Here is an 18,641-nt window from a genome sequence, read left to right as displayed (position 1 = left end):
AGTATTAACAAATAAAATGTTAATATGTAGTTGTTTAAAAATGTTGACAAACTTCTTAAATTGTTTGTCGACTCTTGATGGCTTCAATCTATGTGGAAATGGAACCGGTGGAGGAATTGGCATCATCTTAGCAGTCATTGGCTCAATCACTTCCGTTTTGCATTTCTTTTTACTTTTCTTACTCTCCTCTACTAGTTCACTCCCCTGCTTGTCTTCTTTGCTCTCATCTTTTCTCATTCTCTCAATAGCCGCCAGCTCACTCAATTGCTTACCACTCAATTCCTTGGGTTCACTTCAGTCTTGCTAAGTAGCTCCCCTTGATTCCTTTTATTGATAGTATTAGCTATTTTGCCTAATTGGACTTCGACATTCCTATACATATTGGTGAGTTGATCCATCCAACCCTCAATTCTTTCAAACCGTTGAGTAGTGGCGCTAGCTAACTTCTCAATCTTATCATTGGATGCATTTACTAACTTTGAAATTGCCAACTCCTAAGCCGGCTTAGACTCCATATGTGGTTGTTTTGGTTGAAAGCCCGGTGGATTCGTTGGTCTTGGTTAGTTTCCTTAATCCTTCCATCCAAAATTTGAATGATTCGCCATCTCGGATTATAAGCATTAGAGCATGGGTTGTTTTGAGACGGACGACTGTAATTGTTGAGATATTGAACTTACTCAATGTTCGCACAAATAGAATCATCGTAATCTCCTCCATGGTTAGTACAACATTCAACAATTACTCCTTGGTTAGAACTAGAACCAACTTACCTATTAGGCATCTTAACCACATTATCCATTTTGGCACTTAACATATTCAATGTATCTATTTCAAGCATACCTACAGGTCTCCTTGTATTACCTCGCTCGTTGGCCCATTGGTAATTGTTTGCAACCATTTCTTCAATTAATTGTTGAGTTTCCTCGGCTGACTTACCCATCAAATCTCCTCCACCTGCTGTATCTACATGTGTTTTCGTTGGATAAGTGAGTCCATTGTAAAATATTTGGACTATGAGTCAATCGGGGATACCATGGTGGGGACATCTTCATTGTAATTTTTTATAACGCTCCCAAGTTTCGTACAATGTCTCTCCTTCCTATTGGTAGAAAATCGTTATATCCATGCGAAACTTAGAAGTCTTGCCAGGTAGAAAGAACTTATTAAGAAAAGTTTTAGATAAATCCGTCCAGGTGTTAAAAGTATTAGGAGAATGAAATTGTAACCAAACCTTCGCCTTGTCCCTTAGTGAGAATGGAAACAATTTAAGCTTAATTGCATCATCGCTAACACCATTAAGCTTTATTGTATCACAAATTTCTAGGAATGTGGACAAATGAGAATTTGGGTCATTGGTAACATTACCTCCATATTGAGATTGTTGCACCATTTGTATAAGAGAGGGTTTAATTTCAAAATTATTAGCATTTACCGTAGTTCTCATTATACTAATTTGCAAACCATCACCTCCCGATAGTGTGAAGTTCCGTAATAGTCTTCTATTCACCTTTCCAACCATAGGTTCGATTAGTGGAAGTTCAATTATTATTTCTCCTTCGCCTTAAATCTCCATAGCTTCCTGTAGTACTTGCCTTCGTTGTTGCGTTAGAGTCCTTTCAATTTTTGGATCTAATGGAACTGTTGCGAGTAGAGTGCGGTGCATACACTACAAAGATCAAAATATAGAAAATTTGACCACAACAAAACAAACAGAATAACCAAACTACTCTATTTTCTAACTAAAAGATATTCATAATATAATACTATGTTTAGATTAATAAAGCTCACTTAGCTTAATATTATAGTGAATTCTCCGGCAACGGTGCCAAAAATTTGACGAGGCCTACACTCTATATTGTAACTTAAATCCCTTGTTAACTACAAGTACACGGGTCGTGAATTTAGTATAAGAAAATTAGGATCGATCCCATGAGAAATCACCTTAACTACCAAGGCTTCTAGCTCGCCCTATTATCCAAACTTTATCAAGAATTTCAACTACTTTAATCAACTAAATGCTAAAGTAATGCAATGCAAATTAACAACTTGAAATAACTCAGCTAAACACAAGTGTTGTAGGGTATAGAATCCACTACATATACCGAATCATGGATGATTTAGCTAATTACCACTCATGCTCTTGTCTTGCTAAGGATGCATTTCACTCAACCCATCAAACTTCACTTTTGCCAATGAACCGAACTTAGCCTACACTAGAGTTTCCCTACTCTCGTGGTGAAATCTCAAGTATAAGTTAGATCAACCACTAGAAATGTTATAAATATCCACCTAAGTGCACCACTACTTTCGTGTGTCTACTCCTTAGGTTCCATTCATTCATTTTTCAGTATTGTCAACTATTTTCATAGATTAACAACAACTAAAATGACTTGTAAATGGTGATCAGGCATTCACAAGTATTAAATCATAAAGAAATGAACTAGCAAGTATAAGATATAACAATAATCAACTTCATTCAACCATAGTCAAGGCACAAATAGGTTCATCTATCCCTAGAACAAGAAGATTAGTTAGACATAGTAGATTTAACAATAAAGTTCATATCTATAATATAACAAAGTATTAGTAAATAAATAAAAGAGTAGAGAGGAAGAAATGCTCATTCAAGTGAAAAAACATGATATTAAAGCTCCATCATCTTCATTGCTATCAACAGATACTTTAATACATCAAGAGTTCTTCAAGATCTTCAATAGAAATGAGAACTAGATCTAAACCTCTAACTAAGCTAAGCTAGAAAGAATAGAATGAAGAGCTCTAAATTTCTTTTTTTCTCTCTCCTCGCGCCCCCTTTCTATTTTCAATAACGTGTTTTTCTACTTGTTTCTTTACTTCTTGTTCCAAAAATTCCATTCATTGGAATCTACAATATTCCTTCTTCAATTGTACAAGATGCTTTGCCAACTTCTAGCCGGAATTTGTTGTGAAACAAGAGTCAAAAAGTAAGTGTGAAATGTACACAAGTTATTCTGCAAATTGCAGAGGAAAGAGAAACATCTGAGGCCTTGGATCTGAGGGCTTCACACAGATCCGAACTCGGATCTAATTTTTTCCATTTTCCTTCACTTATTGTGCAGCAAGATCTAAGGCCTCTTCTTTATGGATCTAAGCTCGGATCCATTGCTCTCGGATCTACTTCTCCAGAATCTCAAACGAGGGCTCGGATGTATAGCTTCTGGGAATGGATCTGAGCTCAGATCTATCTCGCTTGTTTCTAGCTTCAATTCTCTTTCTTTTTCATGCAATTTTTTCTTCTTGTTTCACTTATATGTTATCCTTCATGAAGTGCATTGCATCTTCTTCAATTAGGAGTGTTTCATGCACCAATAACCTACAAAATATCACATGTTTATGCATTAATGCACTCATTTTGCACATTTAGTTCATGAGTAACACTTTGAAGAAATTTTGTACTAAAAGGGCTTAAACATGGCTATAAACACCTAAAAACACAACAAAAATTTACATTTTATCAGCTGAAATCAATGTGAAATAGTCACTTATCACCATGGAGTGTGAAAATGGTTAGCTTTGCACTGGGACAATGTGACAACCCCACCTCCCCCTAGGGCTAACCTCAGGGTTTAGCGAACCGCCTGTCCAACTCTCGCCAGGACTCACTCACTTGTTTCAAGAAAATAGGTTGCAACGTCAAGAGTAAAAGAAATAATAGTTCCCAAGTTTGGAACATACATGTACATTCATTTCTATTTCAAACATTTATACAATCCCAAATATAACAAAAGATGTGAATTCCAGATACGTTCAACCCTAACCGAGCACTAGCGAGAGTACAATCACAAAAATTCAAAAACTAGACTATGCTAGCTTGTACCAGCCTCACGCACTCGCTCGTACCCCCTATGAGGAAAACAAATTTAACGGAATATAGTGAGCCAAAACTCAGTGAGGTTCCAAAACATCATGCAGACCCAAATAACAATTTAACCATGATTTTAAAACATAGGTATCAAAATAGCGAGCATATGAAGTATGAAGACAAGAAAATGAGCAATAACACTTCGTAAAGCCAATCACTGGATATTTAACATGTCAAGTAAAAGGATACAGCCGCTATTGCAAAATATCTCCGCCATATCTTGATCAAGGAGTAGTTGACACTCCGTCAACTTTCAAGTAAAGTAATCAGTCCAGTAGTGCCCCACTTAACGCCAATCTCCATCCACCATTCAACCCCCTTACCAGGCCCAAATGCCAAGATAAACACGTGTGGTAATACTCGAGCATACCGATTAGTCGATGAGATAACACTCCGCTCGACAAAACAAGAGACCTTGGGTGCGTTACCTAATTGACCAAACTCTTGCCGGCACGACTCGAGTAACTAGCCACAGGGTTTCTGGAATTTCAGATAGGATGCATGTGGCAGCCCCACCTCCTCCTAAGGCGAACCAGAGGGTTCGGCGGGCCGCCTGCCCAGCTCTCGCCGGGACTCAGTCATTCACTACATTCCTCAAACAGATTACAAGATAAAACTCAAATATTACATCAAATTCTCCAATAATTACATGTCAAAAGCAAAGCGGAAATAATTCTCAACTATACATAAAATGATTTCCAAATCCAAATTGTACAAAACATAGGCCATCCAGTCACGTGCACAAGTACTACAAGTCCTTCCTTCGCCTTGAGCCCTGTGGAGGGGAATAAAATATATTTTGGGGTGAACTAGAAGCTCAGCGAGTAACCAGTAAAATCATTAAACAAATATATTTCACAATGTTGCATTTCGATCATTTCGATGATGTCATGATTCAGAGATCAAATGTTCGTTTAGTGCTCTCGTGAGCCAGGGAAATCATAGCACTTGAACACCCAACGCTCAAATAGATCATTTAACATTCATTAACATTCAGAGATCAGCTATAAACATGAACATGTAAACGATGTCCAACAAGACTTTCCCAGAACTCAGTCATGTCATGGCAAGCCGCGCAATCGAGTACATAATGCAAGAAACATTTCACAAGTACTTTGGAAATAGTTTAGGGTCACTCACCTCCATGGCTCAGAAATCATCCATCACATATCATTGCCTTGCTCAAATCCAAGTCTTAAATCACAAACTCAATGCAAACAAATTCCTTCAAAGTTCGGACAGCACTTCCCCTGAATTTGTTAACTTTTCCAGCCATCATGGCTTCATTATTTCCTCAGCCAGTCCCAAAGGTACACACACAACAACAAGTTCATCCAATAGCCATTCAACAAGCTCCAAGTAGCTAGTACAAGTCAAGCTAGGGAAAAGTCCGGAAATGAAAGTTAAGCTCAAAACCAGAAAAATAGTTTTGACGTCATTTTGCGGTAATGGTACCAAAGGCGCTACGATTGTCGGATGAAGGTGCAAGACCCACCGTTTCGAAGCTAAAAGACAGGGATACAATATTACAGAAGGTCACTCAACCCAGTTTCGAGTGTAACCAGGTCAAAAATGCAAGATACCATACCAGAATCACAAAAACAGATTCACAGAACGCATTCTAGCTGAAACATCATAACTCAGGCTCTCCAAGTCCAAATCCAGAAATTCCAAAACCATATGAAATCTGAGAAACAGGGATAAATTTCATCAGAAGGCCTCAACAACCAATTCGGAAGCAATTCCAGCCAAAACAACCAATTACGGGCGCAATTCTTACATTCGGGTAAAACCAGAACAGCAATAGTAATTTTGACTTTTCTCATTCTACACTACTCCGATTGACCTGAAATTTTGTAGGAACCTCTAAAATGTCATTTGCTACAACTTTCATGTTTTAAGCCAAGGCCAATTCGGCCTCTAACTAGGAGCTAAAAATTCGGGCAGAATGTTCCTTCACAAAACCTAATTTTCTTAAATTTCTTCCAAAACAGAAATTGATTGCAATTGACCACTTTTTCCACCTCATAGAGTCCTTAAACATCATTTCCAATCATCATATATAACCACACAACCATGTTCATATTAAAACAGAAAAATCCCCAAAAATTATAAAACTTCATCAAGTCAACCACAACTCAAGATATAATCCATCAAACCATCTTTTTAGCCATCACAAGTCACTAATTTAGCATAATCAAGAACAAAGAAAGGATTGCTAGACATGAACCTTGAAATATCAAGAAAGTTGATGGTTTAGTCCTTTGCCTTCTCTAATCACTCCACCACTACCTTCAATCTTCCTAAACAAGTGACTTTTGTGGAGGAATTTGAAAGTTTAACGGTTGATTCACAAGATTGAGCAAGAAATGGAGTTGGAGTTGAAGGCTTTCTTCTTGTATTTTTGCTCCAAGAGGTTCGGCCAAGACAAGCTTAAAATGGAGAGAAATTGGTCAATTTTTGAGGTTTAGTAAAGGTGATGCAAATTAGTCAAAGTCCAACTTTGAATAAGAAGGTGACACATGTCACCTTTTGGTTTAAAACTTATCTTTTTGTCTTTCCAATACAAATATCTTAACACTTTGTAAAATAATATCACTTAATACAAAATTCCAACAAGTTGTCAAAAATATAATGCATTTACCGCACTTGCGGGTCCCACGTTCAAAATACGCTTTTAATTTCTCAAAAACTAACCGATACTAGAAAAATCATTTTAAAACTATCTTTGCTCATAAACTTTATCTGGGGAATTTTTCTCATAAAGAAAATGTAGAAAAGACGGGCGATTAAATAAAATAAACCCTAGAAAATTAGAAAATTTCCGGGTTCTCACTCTCATTCTTTCGGGGCGTCACAATGCAAGTCATATGCATGTGTATCAAGTCAATTGTAACCCAAGAACAAGAATGTATCACATTAGAGCAAGTGCGATAAAGTACACCCTTACCAGACCAAACAAGTCAGATATTGTCAAATCACATTGGTAAAGTATTTAAAAGCAAGTATCAAGTACAATCATGCACTTGGAAGCACTCACCAAAGATTTAATGCTTTTCAAGATCATGCTCAGGTGCAACTCCTTGGTTGGAGTCCAAATTTGCGATAAAATACCATTCAACGGTTTAAAACCAATTTGGATTCCAAATATAGAAGTTTTGCTTCAAGAAAGTCAAGTAATAAAACTCATTTAAGGAGTATTCATTTTGCTTATCACATCCTAGGAAACTCATGCTTGCTCTTTTAATTTTGGTAAGGAAGCGATTAAAATTTTTAAGTTCGCAAAGTGGTCTAAAAGACGAGGAAAACATATTTTGAGTGGTCGCTACTTTAGCTTTTAAAGGGTACGAGTTTCGGCAAAAATTTCAGCTTATGTACGTCTTACTAAAGAAAACTCGAATACCATAAACAATCAAAGTTCGTTTCAACCTCGAGTCGTCGCTCAAGTCTCGAGTTCACTCGCCTAACCCTCGAGCGAAAATTTGGGCAGCATGCCCTTTGTATTTATCCATTTTCCCATCCAAGTACAACTTGGATTCACAAGTCAATAAACCTCCAATCCAACCACAAGTGATAACCAACAACATACATCTATTCAAGGCCTCAAAACCAACCAAACAAACCAAATAATAAACTTATTACCATGGATATCAAAGCTGGAAACCAGTTTAAAGAAGAAATTATAAGTGGCAGATTTGTCATCCTTCGGTGTTTTGGTCATAACTATAGCTAGGTATATCAGCTCGAGGTAAATTTGATGGCATTTCGAAACTAAGACATAAGACTACAACTTTATGAAGGCATCAAACACAAGTGCAAACATTATCAGGGTCGAAATTGGCAAAATAGAGACATAAAAATTCTGTCGGAGCCAAAGCAGGACAACTGAACAGTTTTGGTAAAATGGCTATAACTTGGTGTAGGAAAATCAAAATTGAGCTCCATCAGTGGCGTTTAAGACTAGATTCATAGAGGTTTCCAACGGTATAAAAATCAGGTTCTAGTTCATCTCCTACAACTACCGGAAAGCTCAGGAAATTGACTAAAATTCACCACCAAATACTGGAATTTTCTTATCAAAGCTGGAAATTCATCTTTTAAGGCTAAGAAGTCACAATCATGCCATAAATCATCTCACAAATTCCATATCCAAGCTCAATACCAACATTTGAAAGTTAAACAACATAATCAAGGCTAAAACTTATGAAACCCTAGCTGAAATTTCATGAATCACCACCAAACTAGAGTATCATCCAATATTTTCCAAGATTCAAAACTTCTATAGCATATTTAGCTGGAATAAGAAAGAGAGAGGAAGTTGTAGACTTATACCTTACAAAACCTTCTTGAAAGTGAGGAACCAAGCTATTTCTTCCAAAACTTTCACCACACCTAGCTTCATAAGCACCAAGACACAAGTTTAATCGGTTTAGATTTGTGGTTTCAACTCCAACAAGGCAAGATTCCAGGTTGTAGTTGGAGGTTTTCTTTCTCTCTTTTCTCTCCTAAACTCACGACCAACCAAGAAGAAATGGAGAAGAAAATGAGCCAAATAAAAGATAAGAAGAAAAGAAATTAACTTAGTCAAAGTTCTCTAGATTTCCAACAAGTGTCACCACAAGATTCAATCTCTTTTTTTTTCTTTTCTCTCTTTCTTGGGTCAAAAATTTCGGCTGCCTTGTGGGATATTTTAGGGTTGATTTTGCTGAAATAAGAGCAAGGAGATTAAGGTAATAAAGTAGTGTTCAAGTGGTACACTCAGTCAGTAGCAAACGGTGCACATTGGTTCAAGCCTATTTTCCTTAACTCTCTCGCACTTGTGTTTTAACTTGTGATTCACTAACTTATTATTAGCATTTCTAACTACACACTTCCTCTTACTTAATACTTGCTCTTATCTACCAAATTTAGTACACACGCCTCACCAAGTGATCACACTACCAAAATATATGAAAACTCTAGTTTACCCTAACTATAAAAGGAAAGGTAAAACTCTTAATTCTATTATTTATTACAACTATTGAGGGAGTAAATAAGTAGTAAAGATATTATAAAGTAATTGAATCAAAATAAGAGGGCATTTTAAGAAAATATGAGCGAATTTTCTAGTCATCACAGACGAACTTGTCTTCGAGTGACTCTAGCTAAATTAACACCCATGTACTAAAAAATAAGAGAAAGGAAATGGAGAAATCCAAACTTGAAAGAAGTAGTACGCCTTCTCACCATCATCCTTATGTAGCTGATGATGATATTTGAGAGTGGGATGCAGGCAAAAGAGGATTCCCAATTGTGAAACATGTAGTCCAAAAAATAAATATCACTTTTTCAGACCTTTGTGTGACCACTTTTTTTAGAAATCACATTGTGCACCATCATATAGATAATGAGACAATGACGAGTGTCGAAGACACTAGCAATTATGGTCTCTTTCATTAAGGAACTGAAGGGTTGGTACGCGATGCCAAATCGAGACATGGTGTGTGAGGGATCCCATCTCTTATTTGGGGTGGTGAATCCTTTCTTCAAATCGACAATCGGCCCATCATCATTGCAACCCAATATCTGAGATAAAAGATCATGAGTAAGTAGGATACGAGTACCTCAAACCCAAGAATCCACCATCTCTCCATTATAGCTGGCTTTGTTGACTATATTAGCGTAATACTCTCGCATAAAGTTTAGGTAATAATAATTAGGCAAAGAAAGAATTGGTGCCTATCTAAATTGATTGAATGCCTCCGTGATGTGATAAACGGTCTTTATTTTTGGGTGGATATGCATCTCAAAGATAAAACCCAAATTTGCATGTTGTTCAAGTCACCCCTGATTTTTTAGGGTCATGAATCTGGAACTATTAAAGATTTTAGCTTTGAAGCGTCAAGAAGTACTCCCCCTTTAACATCTCATCACGGATTGGGGTGAAGGAGTTATTTCTTTCTTACTCTCCTCAATTTCTTCGCTCACTTCTATTCCTTCACTTCTTTCACTATCCTCACTACTAGAAGAGAAAGATATGATAGTACTTCGTCCTTTTGCCATAGTATCTAAGAGAGAAATTACAATTAGCTTCTTATACTAGGCTAAAATTGCACACTTCACTCGCTATATAAGAAGTAATCCTTATAAAACACTTAAAGAAAAATTCTTTCACTTATATTCACTATAGGCATTTTATAAAATTATCATGCATGCATAGGGATTAAAATTGCCTCAAATAACCACAAGTATACATCCTCGTGTGTGACGCCCCTACTTCTCCTTAAGGCGAACCAAAGGGTATCGGCGGGACGTCTGCCCAACTCGCGCCAGGACTCAGTACAATTCCAGTTCAAACTTAAGGTACAATACTAACAATGAAATCGGAATAAAGGCACGAAATCATTTCCATACATAAATATCCAATCTTACACCACAAGTTCAAAATACATCCACTTTCCAAAATATACAACTTCCCAAAAGATGTCTAGACAAATACACTCCAAAATTCTAGCCAAAAGAGCCATCAAGTAGGCTTTTTCCATAATCCCTTCCAGATCAGCTCCTGTTAAGGAAAACAAATCTAACGGGGTGAGCGGATGCTTGTGAGGCCAAGAAAACAAGCAAAACACATAGTTCAGATAGTGATAGCATTTAAGAAAGAATTAAAGCTGTAACAATCAAGCAATTCACAATTTTTAATTAAACACATTCAATGAGGATACAGGAGCTCTTAGGTGCTAATTTCCAATTGCTTTGCCCAGTTCGATCCAATACCTCCACGTGATGACACTCTGTCAACCAGGTAGGTATTTAATTCTGTAGAACTTCACTTACTCTATTTATGGTTCTGAGTCCACATGAGAGGTACCTCCCACACGAATCGGTGTGGTACATACTATCGCTCAGTGGTCGATGAGACATCGCTCCGATCAACTTATACTTTGTTTATGGTTCTGAGTCGACATGAGAGGTACCTCCCACCCGAATCGGTGTGATACATACTATCGCTCAGGGAACCGATTACAATTGTTTATGGTACTCAATCGACATGAGAGGTACCTCCTACCCGAATTGGTGTGGTACATGCTATAGCTCAGAGAACCGATTATTTGTTTAGGGTTTTGAGTCGACATGAGAGGTACCTCCCACCCAAATTGGTGTGGTACATGCTATCGCTTAGCACTGAGACGGTATGAGAGGCACCTCCCACCCAGATTGGTGTGGTACATGCATCCTCTCAGGACTTAAGAGTTAAACATGTTTATGAACAATTACTGATCATGTGTATTTATGTAACAAGTATCGCATAATTAAAAGAAAGAGAGGACGAGGACGTTACCACGAGTATACACATAAGTCGAGGAGGTTCACTCCATTCGACATCACAACACAAATATGGTTTGCAATAGCGACACTTCACTTAATTCCCATAACAATTCACTTCACACAATTCGAATATCAATTCACATAGCACAATTCAATTGTAGCATTACTTAAAGGAGAACGAGCGCGATAAAGTACACACTCGTCTCGACAAGTTTACGTATCATGTATAACACTTGTACAATTCACATTTCAATCACATAAGCATTTAACATGCACTTGACACTCACCAATCAAAGAAAGGGAGTAAGTGCGCAAACAATCTTTTTAGGCGTCCACTTCGAGATCCTCTTGAAGTTCCCCTTGAACGCCTGAGCAAATAATAATTGACTATCACACACTATTACTTACAAACCCCTTTGCTAACACGGAAGATTGTACACTTGTACATTACTAAGAAGATGTCATGAAAGAGAGTCTTAATTACTCGTAAATCGAGGCTCCAAAGTAGGGTTTAATAACACAAGAAAAACTGATTCCCTCCATGAAATCAAGTTTGAAACGGTCAATCAGTATCAAAGGATAGGGAAGAGTTCCCAAAAAACTCGTTTCCCAACAAATACGAAAAATTCAGTTTTGCGTGTCAACTTAGAAAAATCAGAACTTGCACTCAGTAGGTCTAAAATTAGAAAACTTTATACCGTTGGAATCTTGGTTCAACGACTAAAAGTTCCTAGAAGACACCTTTCCAAGATTATAAATGGAAGGCATTCAAATTTCAGCTCAAAGTGGCTGATTTGAGCATATAAGACAGTTTCAGTCTTGTTTTTCGGCAAATTTTGGAAATTCGGCAAAATTCACAAAAAGTGAACTAGCCTCTAAAATTTGTAATCAAAACGAGTCCCTAATAAAGTTTCAAACTGGCCAAACAGGACTAAATTCGGAGTTTTGAGCATTGAGATATAATAGTCTAAAATTGGCTGGAATTCGAGCACAAATCAGAAATTTTTCCAGATTTGGAAATCAAACTTTGGGGCATCATTTGGGTATCGAAATGGTCTTAGAATAACACCAAATTTTGTACAATTCAACTTCCATATGAGAACTACTTCTCTATCAAATTTTACATAAAAACTCATACGGGAAGGTAGTTAACAAAACTACCAAAGTTCAAGAAATTTCCAAGACAAATATGTCTTCTTGTTTCCTTTTCCTTTTCAAACACTTTACACCATGAAATCAGTCCCATTTTGGTTCATTTGTGAAATTAAGGTCCAAGAAACATTTCATAACCAATTGATAGTTGGTTGACATCAAAATTTCAAAATAAAACATTTCACAAACAACTAAACCAGTCGGCCAGCAAAAGGAAGGGTTTTCCAGCTTTGCCGCAGTTTGGAAATTGAACCATATTTCACTCAATATAACTTGGAATTGAGAATAGTTGGTGGCGTTGCAAACTAAATTCAAAACTCTACATTTCATCAGAAGAAAACATTTCCAAAATCAGTTCACAAGTAGTTCAAATTCAAGCCACAAGTTGCAGCTTCTCCTGTCCATTCGAATGGAACAGGCAGACAGAGCAAAACAGAACAGCCGCCTTTAAGCTACGTTATTTTATTTATTTATTTATTTATTTTTTTAGATGAAACATCTTTTTTTTATTTAGGTAAAAGAAAACAAACTATTACACAAGCCTAATTTTTCGAATTGAAGGCATTCCTAGCTTATCCAGACGAATTGCTCCACGAGCCATAGGTGGAAATGTATTAAATGTCTCATATATCCTGAGTTGCTGCTGTGGATGAGATACGCCCTCGTTGGACAACACATCAGCCACTGTGTTTGCTTCCCTGTAGCAATGGGAAAATCGATCTGGATCTTCCATGATCTGCCAAATCTGCCTAATAACCCGTCTAATGTGCCAAGGACAATGAATGCGATGCTGGAGAATTCCAATTAATATCAACGAATCAGATTGCACATAGAGATTCAAATAACCCCTATGTGCACTGATTTGGAGACCAATAAGGAGGGCACGAGCTTCTGCATGGAGACATGTTGTTTCCCCAAAATATGCCGAGAAACCAATCAAAGGTAGGCCATTTGAATCCCGAAGAACTCCACCGCCTCCACCCACTCCTGGATTACCTTTAGAACATCCATCCGTATTAAGTGTAAGGCGACCAGATTCCTTCGTTTCCCATCGTACAAGTTTATATGTAAACCTAACCTCCGATGAATTAGGCCAGTCATACAAATGATAAAATGATGGTACTCGGAGAGGTTTTTTGAAAAAAATTCCCACCATGGATTGGATTTCGGAAAAAATGGCATGACAAATGGCAATCGACCTCATCTGGACATCGTCAAACATTGTTTTATTTCTTGCCTTCCAAATATGCCAACACACAACACTGGGAAGAACCCGTCCAATGAACCGACGTATCTCAGAATCGTATGAATTCAACCACCAACCCACTATGCGGAGTCTCAAAGATGACCCTGATAAATCAAATCCACATGCAGCTCCAAAATAATTCCAAATTGTTGATGCTATATTGCCATTTGAAAATAAATGTTCGATTGATTCCTCAGATGCCAATGGACAGCAAAAACACTTTGATGGAAGATGAAAACCAATGTTACGTAACCTGTCGGGTATTGGCAGTCTCCCCAGCAACAGTCTTAACATGAAGAAAGAAACTTTCAAAGGAAGACAAGGATGCCAAATTCTATCAAACACCATTGACGTGTTACGGGCTTGCCTAATATCCCGAAAAGCTGAAGCAAGAGAGAAATTTCCAGAAGAAGTAGGCATCCATATGACTTTCGCTTCACCCCCTTCTTCGGGGACCAGGTGGTTTAAAATGGAGGTCACCATTTGACTTGGCAGTGACTGACATAATCGACTCGTATCCCAATGTCCATTACTGATAAAGTTACTAAAAGATAAGTTTGGGATAACCGTGGCTTGGAGGAATAATGCACCATTATCCAACCAATTGTCGTACCAAAAATGACAAGCTCCATCTTTGACCACCCATAGCATAGAAAGTTCCACTTGTCGACTCACATTCACCATCCTTTTCCAGAGTGCCGAGTCCGTTGTTTTGATTTCTACTTGGCAGGGATGTTGTTGTCTACAGTACTTTGCTTTCATAAATTGAGCCCATAACAATATCCCCTTTCTGAAATTCCACCAAAGCTTGAATGAAAATGCTCTGTAGACGTCCTGAAGTCTTCTAAAGCCAACTCCTCCCTCGTCTACTGGATAACACATCAGAGACCACCGTATCCAGTGATACTTGGACATCTCGGATGATGACCTCCAAAGCATTTTGTATAGTTCTAAATACTTTAGCTGGGATAATCGATGCTGAGAGCAGATGCAATGGCATCGATGCTAAAACATGTTTGATTAGAACTATCTTACCTCCAAATGAAAGCAACCTTGATTTCCATGTCATAATCCTCCCTAGGATAGACTGACATACTTCCCCAAAATAAGATGATTTACACCTTCCGAAATAGAGAGGAAAGCCTAAATAACGTATCGGAAATGAATGCCAGGTAAAACTGTTGATACGTTCAATCACCCTTCTTCTAGCCAGTGACAAGGATGGATGAACCAAGTAACAACTTTTTTGCACATTTATCAACTGCCCCGAACACCTTTGATACATCTGTAGTACCTGCATGATGGCCTTTAAAGAATGAGAAGATCCATTTGCAAATATGAGGACATCGTCCGCAAATGCCAAATGTGTTATAGAAGGGCATGCGTATGGAGTTTTGAAGCCCACAAATCCCGATTGCAAGGCAAGATTATTCAAACCTCTAGACAAAACCTCAGCTCCTATAATGAATAAAGCAGGCGATAAAGGGTCACCCTGACGTAATCCTTTTGAAGATTTAAAGAAACCATGGGTAGACCCATTTATAATGACCGAAAACCAAACATTAGAAATCAATCGCCATACAAGATCAATGAATCTTTCCCCAAAACCAAATCTTCTTAGAACACCAGTAATATGATCCCATGCCACCCGATCATATGCCTTAGACATGTCCAGCTTCATTGCCACATTTCCAGCTCTTTTCTTTTTTCCAATGCCCGATACTATCTCTTGAGCTAAAAGAAAATTGTCTGTTATATTACGTCCCTTCACAAATCCTGTTTGCTGGGGAGAAATAATTTTTGGCAATATAGAAGCCACTCTATCTGCTAAAATCCGGGATATTAGCTTGTTGAAGAAATTACACAGACTGATTGGCCTATATTGAGAGAAATCTTGAGGATTTGTCGTCTTGGGAATTAATACAATAGAGGTAGAAGTGATGAATCGAGGTAACTCTGCCCCACAGAAAAAACTGAGAATTGCATTATGAACATCTTGGGCGACAACTTCCCATGCAAATGTAAAGAATTTGCCAGTGAATCCATCTGGGCCCGCAGCACTATCTCCATCCATTGATCTCACAACTCGATAGACCTCCTCAATCGAGGGTAATTTTTCCAATTTGTCATTGTCATTTTCCGAGATCATAGGCGGGATTAAATGCAGCAAATCAGTAGAAGACTGTAAAGAGGCCGTTGTGAAAATATCTGAGAAGTATGTTATTGCTTCAGATACTATTTCAGCCTTCGACTCCACCCAAATACCATTGGAATTTTTGATACGATGTATCCTTCCTTGAGCTCGTCTCTGCTTTACAACCGCATGAAAATACCTTGAATTACGATCTCCCTTTGCAAGCCATTTTATTCTGGCCTTTTGACTCCAGAATTGTTCTTCAATTGATAGTGCATGCCATAATTTCGCCTGAGCCTTGCTAAGCTGAACATGAAATTCCTCGGAGACATTTTGATCCACAACTTGTTCTGCCCGTTGGACTGCCATTTCCGCAGATCGCACAGCATCAAATATACTTCCAAAGTGTTGTTTATTCCATACTTGAATAGCCCTCCTCGTTGCCAATAATTTGGAGCATAGTACTCGTAACGGAGAACCAACCACATCTTGATTCCAAGCTTGCCGAATAACCTCCAAGAGTTCAGGTTTGGTAGTCCATATATTCAAGAAACGGAAAGGCCGCGGCTTATTGTCTGATTGATCCACAAAAGAAATCTTCAACGGTGCATGATCTGAAGGATGTCTTGCCAAGTGAATCACAGAAATTACATCTGAAATTTCCAAGCATGACCCATTAATTAGAAACCTGTCCAACCTCTTTGAAACCCTGGCTCTACCTCTCCGATTATTAGACCAGGTGAAACTAGCTCCAGAGAAGCCTATATCAAAAACCCCCGCCTCCTCCATGAAAGACATGAAATCCACCCCCTCCGCTATTGTGAATGGACGACCACCGCTTTTTTCATGAGCAGCTAAGATGACATTAAAGTCACCCCCAATACACCAAGGAAGAGAGATTGGTTTGTCATTTAATAAATTGCACCATAATTCTCGACGCTCCTCGACTGAACACTTGGCATGGACAAACGACATGATAATTGGACTAGATATGAATGAATTCTGAACATGAATGGAAATGTGTTGATCCGAATTACCCACAATGGAACATGCAAAAGGGTTTCTATAAAATACCCAAATATCACTAGAAAGATTAACAAAGGCATGATCAAAAGATAACCTTAGACGGATGGACTCTAATTTAGACACATCTAATTTTGGTTCACAAATCACAGCAAATTGAACACGATGAAAACGTACCAATTTAATCAGTCTTCTTAAATTAGGGGCTTTAGCTACCCCTCTAATATTCCAAAAGATACCACTAATCATTAGAAAGAACCTGGAATGAGTTTTGGAAAGATGTTGTGGACCGTAATTGTCTATCAGATGGCACAATAATCCGCACACCTTTGCCTCTCGTTTGTCGGCCATTGTTCTCGTCAACAACAGATTGGTCAATGTTTAACGGATTTATTGATGGATCCAAGGACTTGTCACGAGCTTCAACAAGGCGTGGAGATAAGTCGCCAACACCAGTTGGCAATATGACTACATTCGTCATATTTGAAGTGAAGTTGTCCGGCACGGCCCCACACAAATCAACATAAAGATTGTTAAGTGCATTAGTGTCGGCCTTGTGATGTTGAGCAGCTTCGTAATATTGCTTTGCAATTGATTTGGACCCCTCACAATCATGGCTGTTGAAATTATAAGTTATTTGAGTGTCGGCCATTTCATTTATTTCGGCCCTTTGCTGATGTAAATCTGTCAAAGTAGCATCCATTACCATCTGGGACCCTTCACAATCATGGTCTTGGGTAATGTTCTTCAAACCATCATCCGAAATGGGTTGTGCTTGTCCAACAGCATCCAATGTTTGTTTTTGTAATCCCACATCAGTATCTCCATGTTCGGTCACTGATGTTTCTGGATCAATGGCTTGTTGAACAGATAAAGGAGGCATCATTGTAACCGCTGTTGTGTTTCCTTCATTGTCATCCACACCTGTTAATGTCAAATTCTCAGAATTTTTCTCATTAGAAATTGTATTGTGCTCATGTGAACGATCTGAACATTCTGGCAAAAAATCATTGTTCCCATTTTGTGTTTTTAAACCCACATCAGTATCCATTAATTTTCTTTCGTTTTCGAGCTGGACAGATCTTCCATTCTTCACCCTTGCATCGGCTGATGTCCCTTCATCCTCAATCATACCAGGAACTGGCACTTCATCAGTAACTTTCCCATTAGTAAAATGCATTTGTTTAGTAACTAGCATTGAATCCTTGTGGATTTGTGAATTTAAACGATGTTGCAGCCGCTTGGATTGAGGCTCAGTCAAATTCTTCTTGCAGTCGACAGACAAATGACCCAATCTCCAGCAATAAGAACAGTATGACGGCAGATTCTCTGGTACTATCTTTTGCCAAAAACCTGATTCTCCTTCAACAGCTATCCAGACCCTTGGTACAACTTGCTTCGATACATCAATTTCCACACAGACCCTGGCCACACTAGGTCGTGTCCCAGCAGCCGTTGCCGAATCCAAGAACAAAGGTCTTCCTACTGGAGAAAGTATGGAGAACAAAGAATGTTTATCAAAATAATGAATAGGTAAGTTAGGAAGATCTACCCAAACTGGAGCCAGAGATGACTCTTTATGAACATGAAACTCCCTGGTCCATCGGAATACACGCATCGGATATTTACCCAATTGCCAAATCCCTCTCATCCAAATCCTGTTGAAATCTACTTCAGCGGTGCACTTAATCAAAACATGTCTATAATCCATCAAACCAATGGAAACTTGGTCTTTCAGATTTAGTGAAGAAAAGAATTTGCGAGTATCCTCCAATGAAGGTCTTCCATGAGAAAATTTTCCAACCAAAGTCCATCTAAACGGTGCCGCAAGTTTGTCCACATCTTCTCTGGAGAAAATAACCGCAGCTTCATCCTTG

At 38.2% G+C, this 18,641-nt stretch overlaps 1 protein-coding gene across 1 annotated transcript; it reads right to left on the bottom strand.

The window, feature by feature from the left end:
* Positions 1-12,893: 12,893 nt before the first annotated feature.
* On the bottom strand, positions 12,894-16,716 carry LOC113752039. Its single transcript, XM_027296183.1, has 2 exons — positions 14,902-16,716; positions 12,894-14,585 (listed from the first exon to the last, which is right to left on the bottom strand). Exons 1-2 carry the CDS (start codon positions 16,714-16,716, stop codon positions 12,894-12,896), a joined length of 3,507 nt encoding a protein of 1,168 aa, XP_027151984.1.
* Positions 16,717-18,641: the final 1,925 nt, after the last annotated feature.

Source organism: Coffea eugenioides, chromosome 11, assembly GCF_003713205.1.
Source record: "Coffea eugenioides isolate CCC68of chromosome 11, Ceug_1.0, whole genome shotgun sequence".
NCBI classification, from domain to species: Eukaryota; Viridiplantae; Streptophyta; class Magnoliopsida; order Gentianales; family Rubiaceae; genus Coffea; species Coffea eugenioides.
Note: the sequence above shows the minus strand (reverse complement) of the source record. Positions and strands in the feature narration are given on the sequence as shown.

What these genes read in the sequence shown, in the direction of transcription:
- LOC113752039 (XM_027296183.1), bottom strand. Translation starts at nt 16,716, where the DNA reads ATGTCGTTTGTCCATGCCAAGTGTTCAGTCGAGGAGCGTCGAGAATTA. An exon ending in CTTTAAAGGCCATCATGCAG is followed by an intron (nt 14,586 to 14,901) that starts GTACTACAGATG and finishes ATCTGCTCTCAG; the next exon opens with CATCGATTATCCCAGCTAAA.